General features: G+C 53.3%; 1 protein-coding gene across 1 annotated transcript in view; it reads left to right on the forward strand.

The window, feature by feature from the left end:
- The window catches only part of GLI2 (GLI family zinc finger 2), a 255689-nt gene that overhangs the window by 184345 nt on the left and 58020 nt on the right, over positions 1-13324 (forward strand). Inside the window, exon 3 of the mRNA XM_049616226.1 lies at positions 7785-7890. Within this exon, the coding sequence (XP_049472183.1) occupies positions 7785-7890 (106 nt within the window). The remainder of the gene's footprint in view (positions 1-7784; positions 7891-13324) is intronic.

The raw sequence follows: 13324 nt of genomic DNA on the forward strand, positions 1-13324 counted from the left end.
GAGCCGCACCTGGGCACTTGTTATAAATGCAGATTCTCCGGCCCTCCCAGCCCCTCTGAGGCCGGACCTCTGGGGATGAAGCCCCCCCAACGGTATTTGAACAAACCCTACAGGTGATTCTTGGGTCTGAGAAGCACTCATGTTGGTTCCTGGTAGCTCTATAGCGTGCCTCTTGTTCTGTGTAACGCATCATTTAGTCCCCGGGAGGACCTCAGAAAGAGGCGTTCCTAATCCTGTATACACAGGAGAGGTCGCATGGCTTGGCTAAGATTCGTGTTTGGCACAGCTCTGTGCCCTGGTACAATTGAGTCCTCTGGACTCTGTCCACACTGCCTCCGAGCCTGGGAAACCCATCTTCCTCGCCCTTCCTCCCAGCTCCCCCAGTCTTGGCCGCTAGGGCCCAGCTCCAAAACCGCCTCCTCCAGGGAGGCGTCCTGGCTGCTCTGGGTGTCACAGAAATCTCCTGTCCCCGGCTCCGAGGACACACATGGAGCCTGCTGCACCACGTGGGGTCAAGCTCCCAGCTTTGCAGATGGCCCCCACAGAGTACCTTGGGTGCATTCCCTATAGCAGGAATTGTGCTTGTTCTCTGGGGTCTCCGGAACACTCCTGCAGGGTCCTCCTACACTGCCTTTGTGGGGCGGACCTTAGGTGGGCTGGTGGGTCACCAGCGTAACTTTTGTCTCCATCCTCTGGGCTATGTAAGCTCGGGACTGAGAGCCTGCCCTGGGCGGTGGGCAGCTTCCCTAGGGATTCTGGAGAAGGCTGAAGAGCTGCACCTGCTGGGGCTCGAAACCTGTGCAGGTCAAGGCCATATCAGAGGGGTCTGAACAGAGGGGTCTGAACTGCAACCCTAGGCCAAACACATGCCGCTAAGAGAAGGAACATTCCATCTCTTCTCCGGAGTTGGTGCCATCATTTCTGGTATCTTCTGGGAAGACTTTGGCTCCAGCATCCCTGAGAAGTGGGCCTGGGGTCTCCACAGGAGCGGGAGAGAACACAGAGGCCTTGCGATGAGCCCAGCTTCACTGGCTAAAATGTAGATCATACCCGGACAGGCAGCGAGCTAGTGCCCAGCATCTGCTGAAGGGCTGGCCAGTCTTCCGGAGCCATCTGCACAGAAAATAAAGGTGCCGAACACCGTCCCTTCCCCACACAATTTATCTGTTTTCATTTGGTAGAGCATCTTTCCCATTCCTGTTCGCTGAAGGGTTAAACAATTCAACTGACCAAGATTGGCCTTCAGAGTGGAATCACGAATAGCATCCTCCCTCTATTGCGATGCGAGGGGCCTCCCCGAAGGCTCGCTTGTCCAGGCCATCAATGCCCCCCCCACCCCGGCTTCCCAGAGGGGAGAGGTGGGTTTGGTTTACGAAAATTGCATCATCAAAGGGGTCCCGTCCTTGGAAACGCCGCCCTTCAGCACATGGGAGATGTCACCTGCCTGGGACGCGATCACACCGTCCTCTGCTTTGGGCTTCCCAGGAGCTGCGTTACCGCTGCCGCACAGGGCGATGCAGCCAAAGGCACATTTCCCAGTGATGTTCGCTGAACGTGTCAGCCCACGTGCAAGTCCCCTCACCTGTTGTTTTGGTTTGGGTTTGGGTTTTCGTTTTGCCAGCACAGGCACAGACACTAGGGACAGCATCGGTGGGGCACAGTGCGGTTTGGAGTAGCCACTGTGAGGCTCGTACAGATGGACCGTGTGGGAATGGGGTGCAGTCAGCAGGGATCCACATGTGGGACGCCTTTCCTGCTCCGAAGTCCATGACCCATCCTTTCTGCCCGGCCCCCCTGCATAACGCAGTGAGTCAGGGAGCACCAAGTTGCCTGAAATGCACGTGGAGCAGTGGATGCCGCTTCTGAGTTCCTGCCTCGTGCAATCTCAGTGTCCCTTACAGCAAGGATCGGGGCCCTTGCTCACATCTCCGCTGAGACTCACAGTGATGAGGGAGGGCACGGCTGCTTACTGAGTTTTGGCAGTGTGCCAGACTCCGCAGACGTGCTGTGCAACAGCCGGGGTGGGTGCCGTTCCCGCTTTACAGGTGAAGACACTGAGGCCCAGGGTGCCTGTCACTTGCTAGCAAATGACAAAACCGGGCCTCACACCCAAGACCGTCTGGATCTATGGCTCATGTGCCTCTTGCCCTAGTATCCCAAGCTCCTTAGGCCACGGGGACATTTCACCCCCCCCCCCCGCCCCCCCTTGAGACTGTCATTTGACTGACGTGCAGCTCTGGAGCGATCCGGCTTTCAATCTGAGCGTAAAGTGCACTGTGCTGGACTTCAAGCCTGCTCGTCTGCCGATTTCGCTTTCCTCCACATGAGCACCTTCCTGCTCCAAAGACACGGGGTGTCTCTTCCTGCCTGGCTCCTTCTGTTAAGGGGAAAGTGACCTGGTAAATCATCTGCACATTAGTGTGAGTTTGTTTCCGTGACTTTCCCAAGGTCTGTGTGCTTTTAAGAAAAGTAGTGAAACCGTTCCAGTGGGTATTACTCAAGATTCGAGGAATTGTAAGGAGAAGGAACATGATCTGTTAGTCTTTCCCAGGGAATCCCAAGCAGAGTCCCCCATAGGGCAAGAGAAATTTGGAGGCCAGGAAGCCCTTTCTCGGCCCCCTAGAGCCATGCCAAATTGGAATGCTTCCATTTCGGCTTATTAGAGGCCACCTGGGACCCATCAAGTGTCTGTGATGCAGCCACAGCCCTGGCCAGCACGGCGACCTTGGGGCATGGGCCAGCTGCCCAAGCAAGATATGGGGACTCACACCCTGCCTTGGCCCCTGGCCTCCCGCTCAGGGCCCCAGGGACCGCACTGAGATGCATTTCTCCCTCATTGTAACTCAGACCTGCATTGTGCTAGGACCAGGCCTCCTTCCAGAGACACCTGCTTGCTCCTCCCCTCGGTCAGTGCCAGGGCAATGCAGCTCCTCTCACAGAAACCCTTTGCTTCCCTGGTCCCAGGCCCAGGGTAGCCCAGCCCACATTCTCCGAGCTAATTGCCTCCGTGGTCTTAATGGAAATGACCACAGTAAGTGAAGACCGTGCTAATCCCTAGGGAGTGGACAGTCCAGGGAGCTGGGGGCCCCTAACACATCCAGTCTGTTCTGGAAGATGGCTGCTTTCTCCTCTCCAGCCCCTCCAGCTCTGGGCCAGCCTCTCTGGCCCTCTCTGAGCTCAGTCCTCAGGGCAGCACCTCCGTGATATAGCAACAGATGACTTCATCCGAGGAGAATTCCTCCAGCTGCTGGTGCAGCTGCCCGGTCATGTTTCGATGACCCAGTTTTCCTGATTCTGTGTCTGAACCCTCTGCTGACCTGCCCCATCCTCGCTGGCAGAAATGCACCAGAGTCACAACTAATGGGGCTTCAACTAGAGCTGGGCTCGCAGAGGAGGGTCCTCTTTGCCCCCTTGCATTAGACCAAGGACACTGCCGACGCAAGACAACCTTCACCCCCAGGACCACCGGCCGAGCAGCACTTGGCTTTTAGACCTCAGCACAGAAAAATTCTGGGTTTCGGTATAAAAGCCCTCACACCACCATCGCAGCTTCCCAGACTGGCCGTCTTTCCGTGTAGGATCAAAAACAAATGTGCGTTTTCTTCAGACAGGGTGGGGTGAGCCGTAGAAAATTCAATCTTCGAGTTTCTTCCCCAGAAACTTAAAAAGAGAGCCATGTCTTTGAAATGACATATGGTGTGGTGTGTGTGTGTGTGTGTGTGTGTGTCTCCCCACCGGAAGGACATGGTTTAGTTTGGTTTTTTTTTTTTTAAGTTAAAAAAAGTGCCCACAATGAAAACAATGTGGAAGGATCTCGTTCAGTATGTCCCTCGGAGGCAGCTCTCACTCTCTGCGTGTGTCTTCGTGTTCCTTGGGTGCTGCTCACGGCCTCTGGCCCGAGTGATTTCTCCCGAGTCCAGAATGGAATTTCTCCTGCAGCCCGGGTGAGGGGCTCTGAGCAAAGCCTTCACTTCTGAATGAGGGGCGAATGGGGACAGTCCATGCCGGTCTGAAAGGGTCCTGAGACCTCAGATGGGCTGGATCAGCCTTCATCCCGTGGGTTGCCTCGTGTGCACAGCTGGCCCCAGAGACAGCTGGCTGGGGCAGTGGTCCTACCCGTGGGCTCAGGTGACTGGACCCGGGGCTGGTGGGCTGAGTGCCTCTCGAAGGGTTACTGGTCCCTAATAGTGAGTTGTATGGATAGGGCCACAGCAATGAAGCAGTGTCTGTACCCCGAGCTCCTTCTGTGTCCTGCTCAGGGATCCCTCCTCAAGCCTCAATGTGTCACTGGTTGGGACAAGCATGGCTCTTACTCTGGGTTCACAAACAGCAGGATTGTCCTGGTAGGAAGGAACTTAACCCATCTAATTCCTACTGTACAAATGGGAACCGTAATGCCCAGAGAAGAGACACGATTTCCCCAATGTCCCATGGCCTGGCCTGCAGTCCCGATTTAAGAGAAAGCCACGTCCCGCCGTAAACCTCCACAGCCTGCACCCCAGTGATCGGGCAGAAAGAGAGCAGCCCCAGCTGCAGCAGAGCTCTGTGTCTTATGTCTCTTCCCAGAAGCCCCAGGGTCCTCCTTCCCATCACACACACACACACACACACACACACACACACACAGCAGCTGGCTTCAGCCTTGGCCCCACCTCCATTTCATGTTCACCTGGTAAACTACTATGAGCACTTCATTTCTGCAGATTTTATAGCTCTTTAGACCCGGGTGAAGTTGCATTAACCCTGAGCAGAACACTCCTAGATGGTGAGGTGGAGGGGAAGGTCTGGGCTCTGAGAGCATTAGGGGACCGCCTTCTGCTTCTGCAGGTGGCAGGATGAGGGAGGAAAGGAGCACACCCGGGTTTTGCAGGGTGGGGGTGGAGGAGGTGGCCGGTGGGAAGACTGGAGATTCTGGGGTAAATACAGCCTGGGGTACAGTGAAGACCAGGAATTGGTATCTGCAAAGTACTGAGAGCAGGGCCCAGTGCTGCATGAGCATTTGTTAAATATAATATGTACTCAAGGTGGGACCAGGAGAAGCCCCGGGATCACCCTCCCACCCAGCAACTGCCTCTGGCCATTCATTGTGTCTGAGCAGAGGGAAAAGCCCTCGACCAGCTGTCCAGCTGCCTTGGATTCTTTTCCGGGTTCTGTTGTTTACTATCCTTGTGACTTTGAGCGGAAGTGACCCCTTGCCTCCCATTTCCACATCTGTGAAATGGGCATAGCAGCCTATCCTGGCTGCCTCAGGGGGCTTTTGGGTATGCAGGGAAACATTCAGAAACACACAGGAGCAAAGTACTTTTATTTTATTACCAATACTATACTCTGGTCTGCCTGGCCACATTTAAAATAAAGAAACTTACAAAAAGCAAAAGGCCCTTTCCTGAACATCCGGGGAAGCGAACACGGCTTCCGTGTTCCGGGTCCCTGGGGGTTCAGGGAAGGCCGTCTGATCTCCCAGTCTGTAAGCAGGCCGGCACTGACCCCTCCGCCCTCCCCAGGTTTGCGGGGAGCTCTGAGCAACCTGTCCGACGCTGCACAGCTAGTAAAATAGTGTGTTCATAGTGGATCAGGGACTGTGGGGCTCCAAATGTTAGTGAGAATTGTCATCGGCAGTAGTATCATTTATGGAGTGTTTCCTGTATGCACAGGCACAGGGCTAAGCACTGCCCCTGCAGGAACCTTTTATGTTCATAGCAACCATAAAGGAGGTTACTGTTACCCATTCTCAGATGAACAAATGGTGACTCAGAGAAGGAGAGAAGCTCGCTTGATATCACACAGCTGGTGAGCACCTGGTTTGCGCTCTGGATCTCTGACTCCCAGGGGCTCTGGCATCCTGTTACTGCCACCAGAGTCACACCCGGGGTCCAGCCTCACCTCTCAGGGGACGTGGACTGGCCTAAGGGAACAGCATGGTCGCTCCAGCAATCTCCAGCCCCGGAAGTGAGGGCCCGACCCAGAGGGATGGGACCCCACGTCTGGTGTCCTGTCTGATGGCCATGTCCCCTCTGAGGCCAAGATTTGTGGAGTCTGTGTTTGGCAAATTGATTTAATCAGGGTGAGAAGATTTGCTTTCTTTGTTCCCAGTCCCCATGAAAGGTGTCAGGATTGGGGGATGATGAGGATAAATTTGATTATGTAAAAATTCAGGTTAAAATTTCAGGAGAGAAGTTTTCTTTTAGGAATTCATGGTGTTCGTGGGGTGCCTGGCTGGCTTAGGCGGTAGAGCACACAACTCTTGATCTCACGGTTGTGAGTTCCAGCCCCAACACTGGGTGTAGAGATTACTTAAAAATTAAAAGAAAATCTTAAAGAAAAGAATTCATGGTGTTCAACCCAACATCCATCAACAAATGAATGACAACCACATGGGGTACATCCATGCGATGGAATAGCATTCAGCCCTGAAAAAGGAAATCCTGACACCTGCTACACCAGAGGAACCTTGAGGACATTATACTAAATGACCTAAGCCAGACAGAAAAGGACACATGCTGTAGGATTCCTTCTACTCCTATGAGGCATGTGGAGTAGTCAGATCATAGAGACGGGAAGGAGAAGATGGCTGCCAGGGGCTGGCGGGGAGGGAGAATGGTGAGTTAGTCTTTAATGGGAACAGGGTCTCCGCTGGGGAAGATGGAAATGTTCTGGAAATGGATGGTGGGCGTCCAGCAATTTGAATGTATGAATGCCACTGAGCTGGACACGTAAAAATGGGTCAAAGGGTAAATATTATGTTACATATGCTTGACCACCACGAAAAGAGAACTCATAGTGCTTATAGTACAGTACCAGAATGCATTTGCACAGAAACTGTTAGCAGAGTTATGCATATATATTCATTACCGTGGGCTGGGCAGTCATCTGGCTTGTACGCGTATAAAACAAACCCGTCCCCATTTCTTGCATAGATTCGGCGATCCAGACTCAACACTCTCACTAGCCCATGGCCTTCAGCCTAAGAACTGACTGAGAAATCTCCCCTTCTTAGCCCTTTTCCCGGTCTACCTACTTTTTAAAGAGGCTTGTTTTCCTAAAGCCTATAATTATGTTTGCCTCCAGGGTACCCAGGAATTTTTTTTTTTTTTTTTAAGTAAGCAAAGAGCATCCTACAATTATCATGATGATTTGTTGAGGGCAGGCCAAGTGCAGACACAACCCTGGAAGCGATGTTCACGTGTTGGTGTTTGCGTCTTGGAGGCACCCACCAGCTCACTTGGGGTCAGTAATTAATACGAAGAGCTGGAGAATTAACAGGCCCACGTAGGTGTCTACTCTTTGCCGCCAGCAGGACGGGGGAGGCGGCTCGGTGGGATTGCGCCTTCCTGAGCCTGGCCGCAGCCGGGAGCGGGGCCCCGGCTTCACAGATGGTTCTAGGTAAACATTTCCAGCCAGGGTGACTGCAGCATCCGGATGCCGTCACCCGGGGCTGCCGGAGCCACACGCAGCCGAGGCCGAGATGGGCAGCAGCCCGTCGGCTCTGTCAGCCCTGATTTGTGGCTGAGCCTTAATCTCCCCGAGTTCAAAGAGCGCTTAGCTGCTTGTCTTTGTCAAGAGCGCGGTTGGGGATCTTTTATGTGAAAGATGTAGGATTCTCGGGCTGACTTTGATTATTTATTCATCCCCCTCCGTGGGTGTGTGATAGCCAGGGCACCGCGGAGCCCCCTGTCCTGGCTACTCTTGCTCTGAAATTCATTGAGCTTTAAAGCCCTTTGAAAATTGCTGTTTGAGGGAGGGGAAAAGTTTTTGAAGGCCTGTTTCTCTCTCCCACTCCACAGTGCCACAACACCTTTTGCCACCGTTTCATGCTCCCTTACCGATTGACATGAGACACCAGGAGGGAAGGTACCATTATGAGCCCCACTCTGTCCACGGCGTGCACGGGTAAGTTCTGCCCTCCACCCTCCACCCCAGCATGTTGTCACCTGTCACCCCGGAGGCCAGCAGCCTCAGCCACCTGTCATGCCTCCGTCTGTCTTTCTGGATTTCCTGATCTGCACTGTCCTGAGCTGATGGTCACCTCTGCCACCCAGGAGGGCGATGAGCCGGGACCCTGTGCACATGTGTTGGTGGGATCCCTCTGGGTCCCTGAGAAGGAAGCCCTGCTTGGCTCACATGTCACCACCTCCAAGGCTGCAGGCTGTCCCGGTGTACCCATAGCACCTTGAGGCTCTGTGTGCACCCGCGCAGTGGGAACCCCCTCCAGGCCAGAGGTCCTTCATAAGTACCGGGACCTTAGTTATATGTTGTCATAGGATAATACTTCATAGCACCCTTTTTTACACGTCTCAGTTTAGAATATTATAGAGTCACCCTGATGATAAGGACAAGCTCCATGTTATATTTTGGGGCCTGTTCCCTCTCCCTGCTCTGAGATCCCCGGTAGAAGGGGCCTCACCCAGTGCTGTCTCGCGAAACCTAATCCTGCCCCTCTTTATTCCTACCTGAGTCTTCGAAGCCACCAAGTTTTCTTGGTCTTTGCGACTCAAAGACTCAGCCTGGTGCTGCCGCATCCATTCTGCTTTCAGAGGAGAGGCTGGAACCTTCTCCCTACCCCCACATCTCTGCTGCTCCTCACACCTGTGTTGGAGGGAGCCTATTGCAAAGGGCCAACCGGCCCCGGGGCCCCTCTAGACCCAGATACCTCACCCGTCCATGCCAAGTCGCTGTTCACAGTCCTAGGACACACAGCCCATGCCCGGAATGCGCCCTCCTCCTGGGGCTCTGGGATCCCCCACACCGAGTGGGGGCCCTTCCCACAGGATCATCTGTTTTCACACCTACCCCCGCCCCCAGCAGGCTCTGAGCTTCCGTCTCATTGCCCTATTGCCAGTGGCCTATACGTAACAGGTGCTTGATCAATGTTTGCTGAGTGAGAGCACTCCCCACCCACCCACCCACCCACTGAAGACAAACCCTACTTCCTGCCTCTCCCAGCTCCTGTCTGAGTGAAGTCAGTGAACTCTTGCTGAGCCCGCCCCACCTTCAAAGCAAGCACTGTACCTGATCAGGAGGCTGGAGACTAAGAAGGTCCCAGCCCTCAGGCGGCTCCTGTTTCTGGGCACCCATTGTTGCCTCCCCAAGGCAGAGCCAATCTGGGACTTTTCTTTTCTTTAACGTATCTTTTACTTTGAAATAATTTCAAACATGTGAAAACAGTTGCAAAAATAGTACAAAGATTTCCATTATCCCCTCCACTGTTCACATCTTACGTGACCAAAAAGACTGATACAGTGTCATTGACTAACTTGTAAATCTTACCCACATTTCCTCAGTTTCCCTACTAATTTCTTTTTTTTTTTCCTGTTCAGGATCCAGCCTTTGCATTTAGCAGTCAAACCTCCTTCAATCTGAGATAGTGGCTTAGTTTCTCTTGTCTTTCATGACCTTGACCCTCTCGAAGAGGACAGGCCAGTACAAAATGCGCAGATGTCCTCAATTTGGGACACTTGCGTGAAAGTTGCCTCATGATTAAATTCAGAATAGGGGCACTTGGGTGGCTCAGTCGGTTAAGCATCCGACTCTTGGTTTTAGCTCAGGTCATGATCTCATGGTTCCGTGAGTTCGAGCCGGGCATCAGGCTTTGTGCTGACATTGTAGAGCCTGCTTGGGATTCTCTCTCTCCCCCTCTCTCTCTGCCCCTCCTGAGCTCATGCTTTCTTTGTCTCTCTCAAAAATGAATAAATAAACTTAAAAAAAAATCCAGAATAAGCATTTTGGGGTATAATACCTTAAAAGTGGTTCGGTGCTCCTTCCTAGTACATCATGCCATGCACATGATGGCAATACTTCTCATCACGGGAGATGTTAATTTTTCTCATCACTGGAGATCACTTAGTTAACGTGAGGTCTGCTGGGTTTCTCTACTTTAAAGCTGGTCCTTTTGTAAGTAATAAGTATCTTGGGCGGGTGATGCTTGGATAATATGTAAATATCCTGTGTCTCATCATATCTTCACCCACTAACTTTAACATCCATGGACAGTTCTCAACAAAAACTAATTACTAGTGTTTGCCAAATGGTGATTTTCTATTTCCATCATTCCTTCCACGTTTATCACCTGGAATTCTCCTGTAAGAAATAGTCCCTTCTCCCCTGTGTCTTTCTTTCTTTGGCTATTTACTTACACCAAATAAATGCCTGGATAGTCGTGTTACTCTGAGGTATATTCTGTTGTGGTCATTATTTTTGTGTGGTTGCAGCGACCACAGATTTGGACTTTGGGAGTCCCCTAGAGTCGTCTCCCAGGTCTTTCAAATACTGGAAATTTCTCATTTCGTGGCAGCGCGTGTCGCCGGTTCTCACTTGACTAGGGCCTGCTGCTGGTCCAGCTGGTAGGTGATGGGGCCCTTGCAGCCCTCTGCCCACCTCCCAGCCCCTCCAGCCGCAGGGGCTGAGACTACAGCTCTGGCGGCTAGCTTATGGGGGATGCACACATTTGGAGCTAGTGAATCACCCGAAAATTGCTCAGTCGATAGCATCTGAGAAGGAGAATCAAGGAAGCTGAGTCCCTATTTGGGAGGGGATTGGAGTTGCTGACTTTCTGCTCTTGAGAAATACTGGGGCTCGTTCAGTGACACAGATCCTCGGAAAGCAGACCCACAGGGAAGTGTCCCCTGCAAGGGACCCGGTGCTGGTCAGAGACATGGGTGGTGCCGGTGGCTCCTTGGAGGCACAGCCCACGCAGGATTGCAGCACCGTGAGGTGACTATCTTGGCTCACATGTCCGCACAAACCTGGCGACCACAGCAGAGCTATAATAAGACCCCACCATTGACGACTGGCATTTCTCATAATAATTCCGACCTACTAAACAGGCTCTGTTATAAATATTTCATGTTCTCATCTCTCTTAATCCTCTCAACAGCCCTGTAAGACAGGCATTTCATACCATCCCATTTTACAGAAGAAACTGAGGCAGCACAGAGAGGTTAAATAACTAATCACCAGGGTCACCCGCTTAGGGAGTGGGAGAGTTAGAAATCTAATTACCACCTCCTGACCCCAGGCCCTCAGCTGCACGCTGGGCTCTCTCCTGGGGGCACATAGATAAGCACTGGTCTCCTGGACAGGCCCAGCTGATTCCTTCTTGAAAGCACATAGAGCCCTTTGTTAGGGCACCACCCCCTCAGTCAGTGGTTCCCCAAACCTCTGGACCCGCAGCATCAGCATCCTCTGTTAGGAATACGGATTCTCAGGCCCTAGGCCAGACTGCTGAGTCAGAGACTGGGGTTGGGCTCATGTTTGGGTTTAACATGCCCCCAAGCGATGCTTCTATGGGCCTCCCGTCACTGAATGAGGGAGCCCTGACGGGAGCCCTCAGTGCTGTCCCCCTGGGGCTGATGGAGATCTAAGAGATGGTCCCTGAGTCTTCTCCAGGCTTTGTCATTCACCAGCCTTGGGTTGGACACAAGTCATGTCCCCTCTCTGGGCCTGCTTCCTTCCCAGCCAGTGAAGGGCGCGGCATGGGCAGAACACCGGTAGAAGCAGGAGGCCTTAGTGGCAGGCAGCTGGGGAGGTCTGGCCAGGTCAGTGGGCCTGTGGAAATGGCCTTGTCACTCACTGGCCCAGATGACTCTTTCACCAGACTTGATACCTGAGGGACAGTGAATTAGTCTCCTGTTGCTGCTATAACAGTTTACCCAGTGGCACAACACGATACTAACTTATTCTCAGATAGTTCTGGAGGCCAGAAGTCTAAAATAAATCAAGGTATTGGTAGGGCTGGTTCCTTCTGGAGACTCCAAAGGAGAATCTAGCTTCTTGACTTTCATAGTTTCTGAAGGCTCCCCGTGATCCTTAGCCGGTAACCCTTGCCTCTTGTCACATTGCCTTTTCTCCCCTGCTTCTGTCCTCACATTCTCTTCCTCTTCTATAATACTCTTCTCTCTCTGCCTCTCTTATAAAGATGCCAGTGAGGGCTTTTAGGGTCCCCCCCACCCCCGCCCCAGGTAATCCAAGATAATCTTCCTGTCTCAAGATCCTTAATTCTATAACATCTGCAAAGTCCTTTTTTCCCCTAGAAGGTCACAGTCACAGATGCCAGGGATTAGGGCCTGAATGTCTCTTGGGCTTATTTGGATCCTCAAACCCCCGTGGCCAGGATGGCATCACCCAGGAGAATATAACAAAAGGCGTCAGCCGTGTGTGCAGGGCCTCCGGGAGGCCAGGGTCTGCCAGGGAGGGAGTCAGGTATGCTATATCGGTTTCACCTTCCCCACTGCCCTGTGAGATGCAGCTGGTGAGCTTCAGAGGGGCGCATCGACTTCTTGCCAGTCGGCCCTGCGAGGTGGGCATGCTGTCCCCCTTCCCCAGCTAGGGAGGGGCTCTCCTGGTTACCACCCCAGTGACGGGCAGAAGCGCTGTGTTCCCAAAGCCCCGTGCCCTGCCAGGATGCGCTTTCGAGGGCTCCACATAATCCTCGGGACGGTCGGTCCCCACCCGGCCACACGGGGACACTGGCCAGTACTTTAGGGCTGGCCTGGGGCCCTGGGAAGTCCACCCCTTCCCTCTCCCCCACCGGTGCCTCAGGTGGGAAACAGGACGAAGCCTACACGAAAAAAATGGCCCCAGTGGCTCTGGCTTCTGTGATTAATGCGGTTGGAGCCTGGGGGAGCGCCCGATCCATCAAGCCCCTGCGGTAGCCCACGCCGCCTCTGCGGCGCTAAATGTGTCTAATTACACAAACGCTGCGCAGCAAATGAGGTGCGGTGTCGTCTCTTGTCTGCTGGGTGGGGGCCTCCGCCTACGGCTCCACGCCGGGGCCGCTGCCCATTGGCTGTCCTTGGGCCCCACAGTCCGGTGATTGGGCGCCTCGGGCGCACGCGCCCCGGGGACAGTGCTGCACCGCGCGTGCGCCGAACGTCCTCCCGCTAGACCAGGGAAGTGCTCTGCCACCGGCCCTGGCAGCCCACCTGGCCTTGAACCCCAGCGCTGAACTCAGCCGACTGATCCGAATGGATTAACCTGAGTTTCTCCTTCTGTAATAGGCCATAATAATAGCACTTGCCCCACCTGAGGAGTTGTTTTGAGAATGAAATGGGGTCATATAAGTGAAACAGGCATTCAGTGGATGTTAACGGTGAATATTCTCACAGTTGTTATGTCCGTTTGCTTATTGGAGGGCGGGGGGTGTCATTGCAGGCCGAGGGACCTTGTGGCGGAGGTAGGCCATGACATGACCTTCAAAGAGGATTCTGTCTGGTGGCCATGACATAAGAAGGTGAAAAATAGGACTGAAGAAGTACCACTGGGGATGGGGAGGCGTGGGGCCTTTTTTTCTCCCAGTTGAAAGTCTTTGGACTTTATCCCCTTGGCA

This window comes from Panthera uncia, assembly GCF_023721935.1.
Source record: "Panthera uncia isolate 11264 chromosome C1 unlocalized genomic scaffold, Puncia_PCG_1.0 HiC_scaffold_3, whole genome shotgun sequence".
NCBI lineage: Eukaryota > Metazoa > Chordata > Mammalia > Carnivora > Felidae > Panthera > Panthera uncia.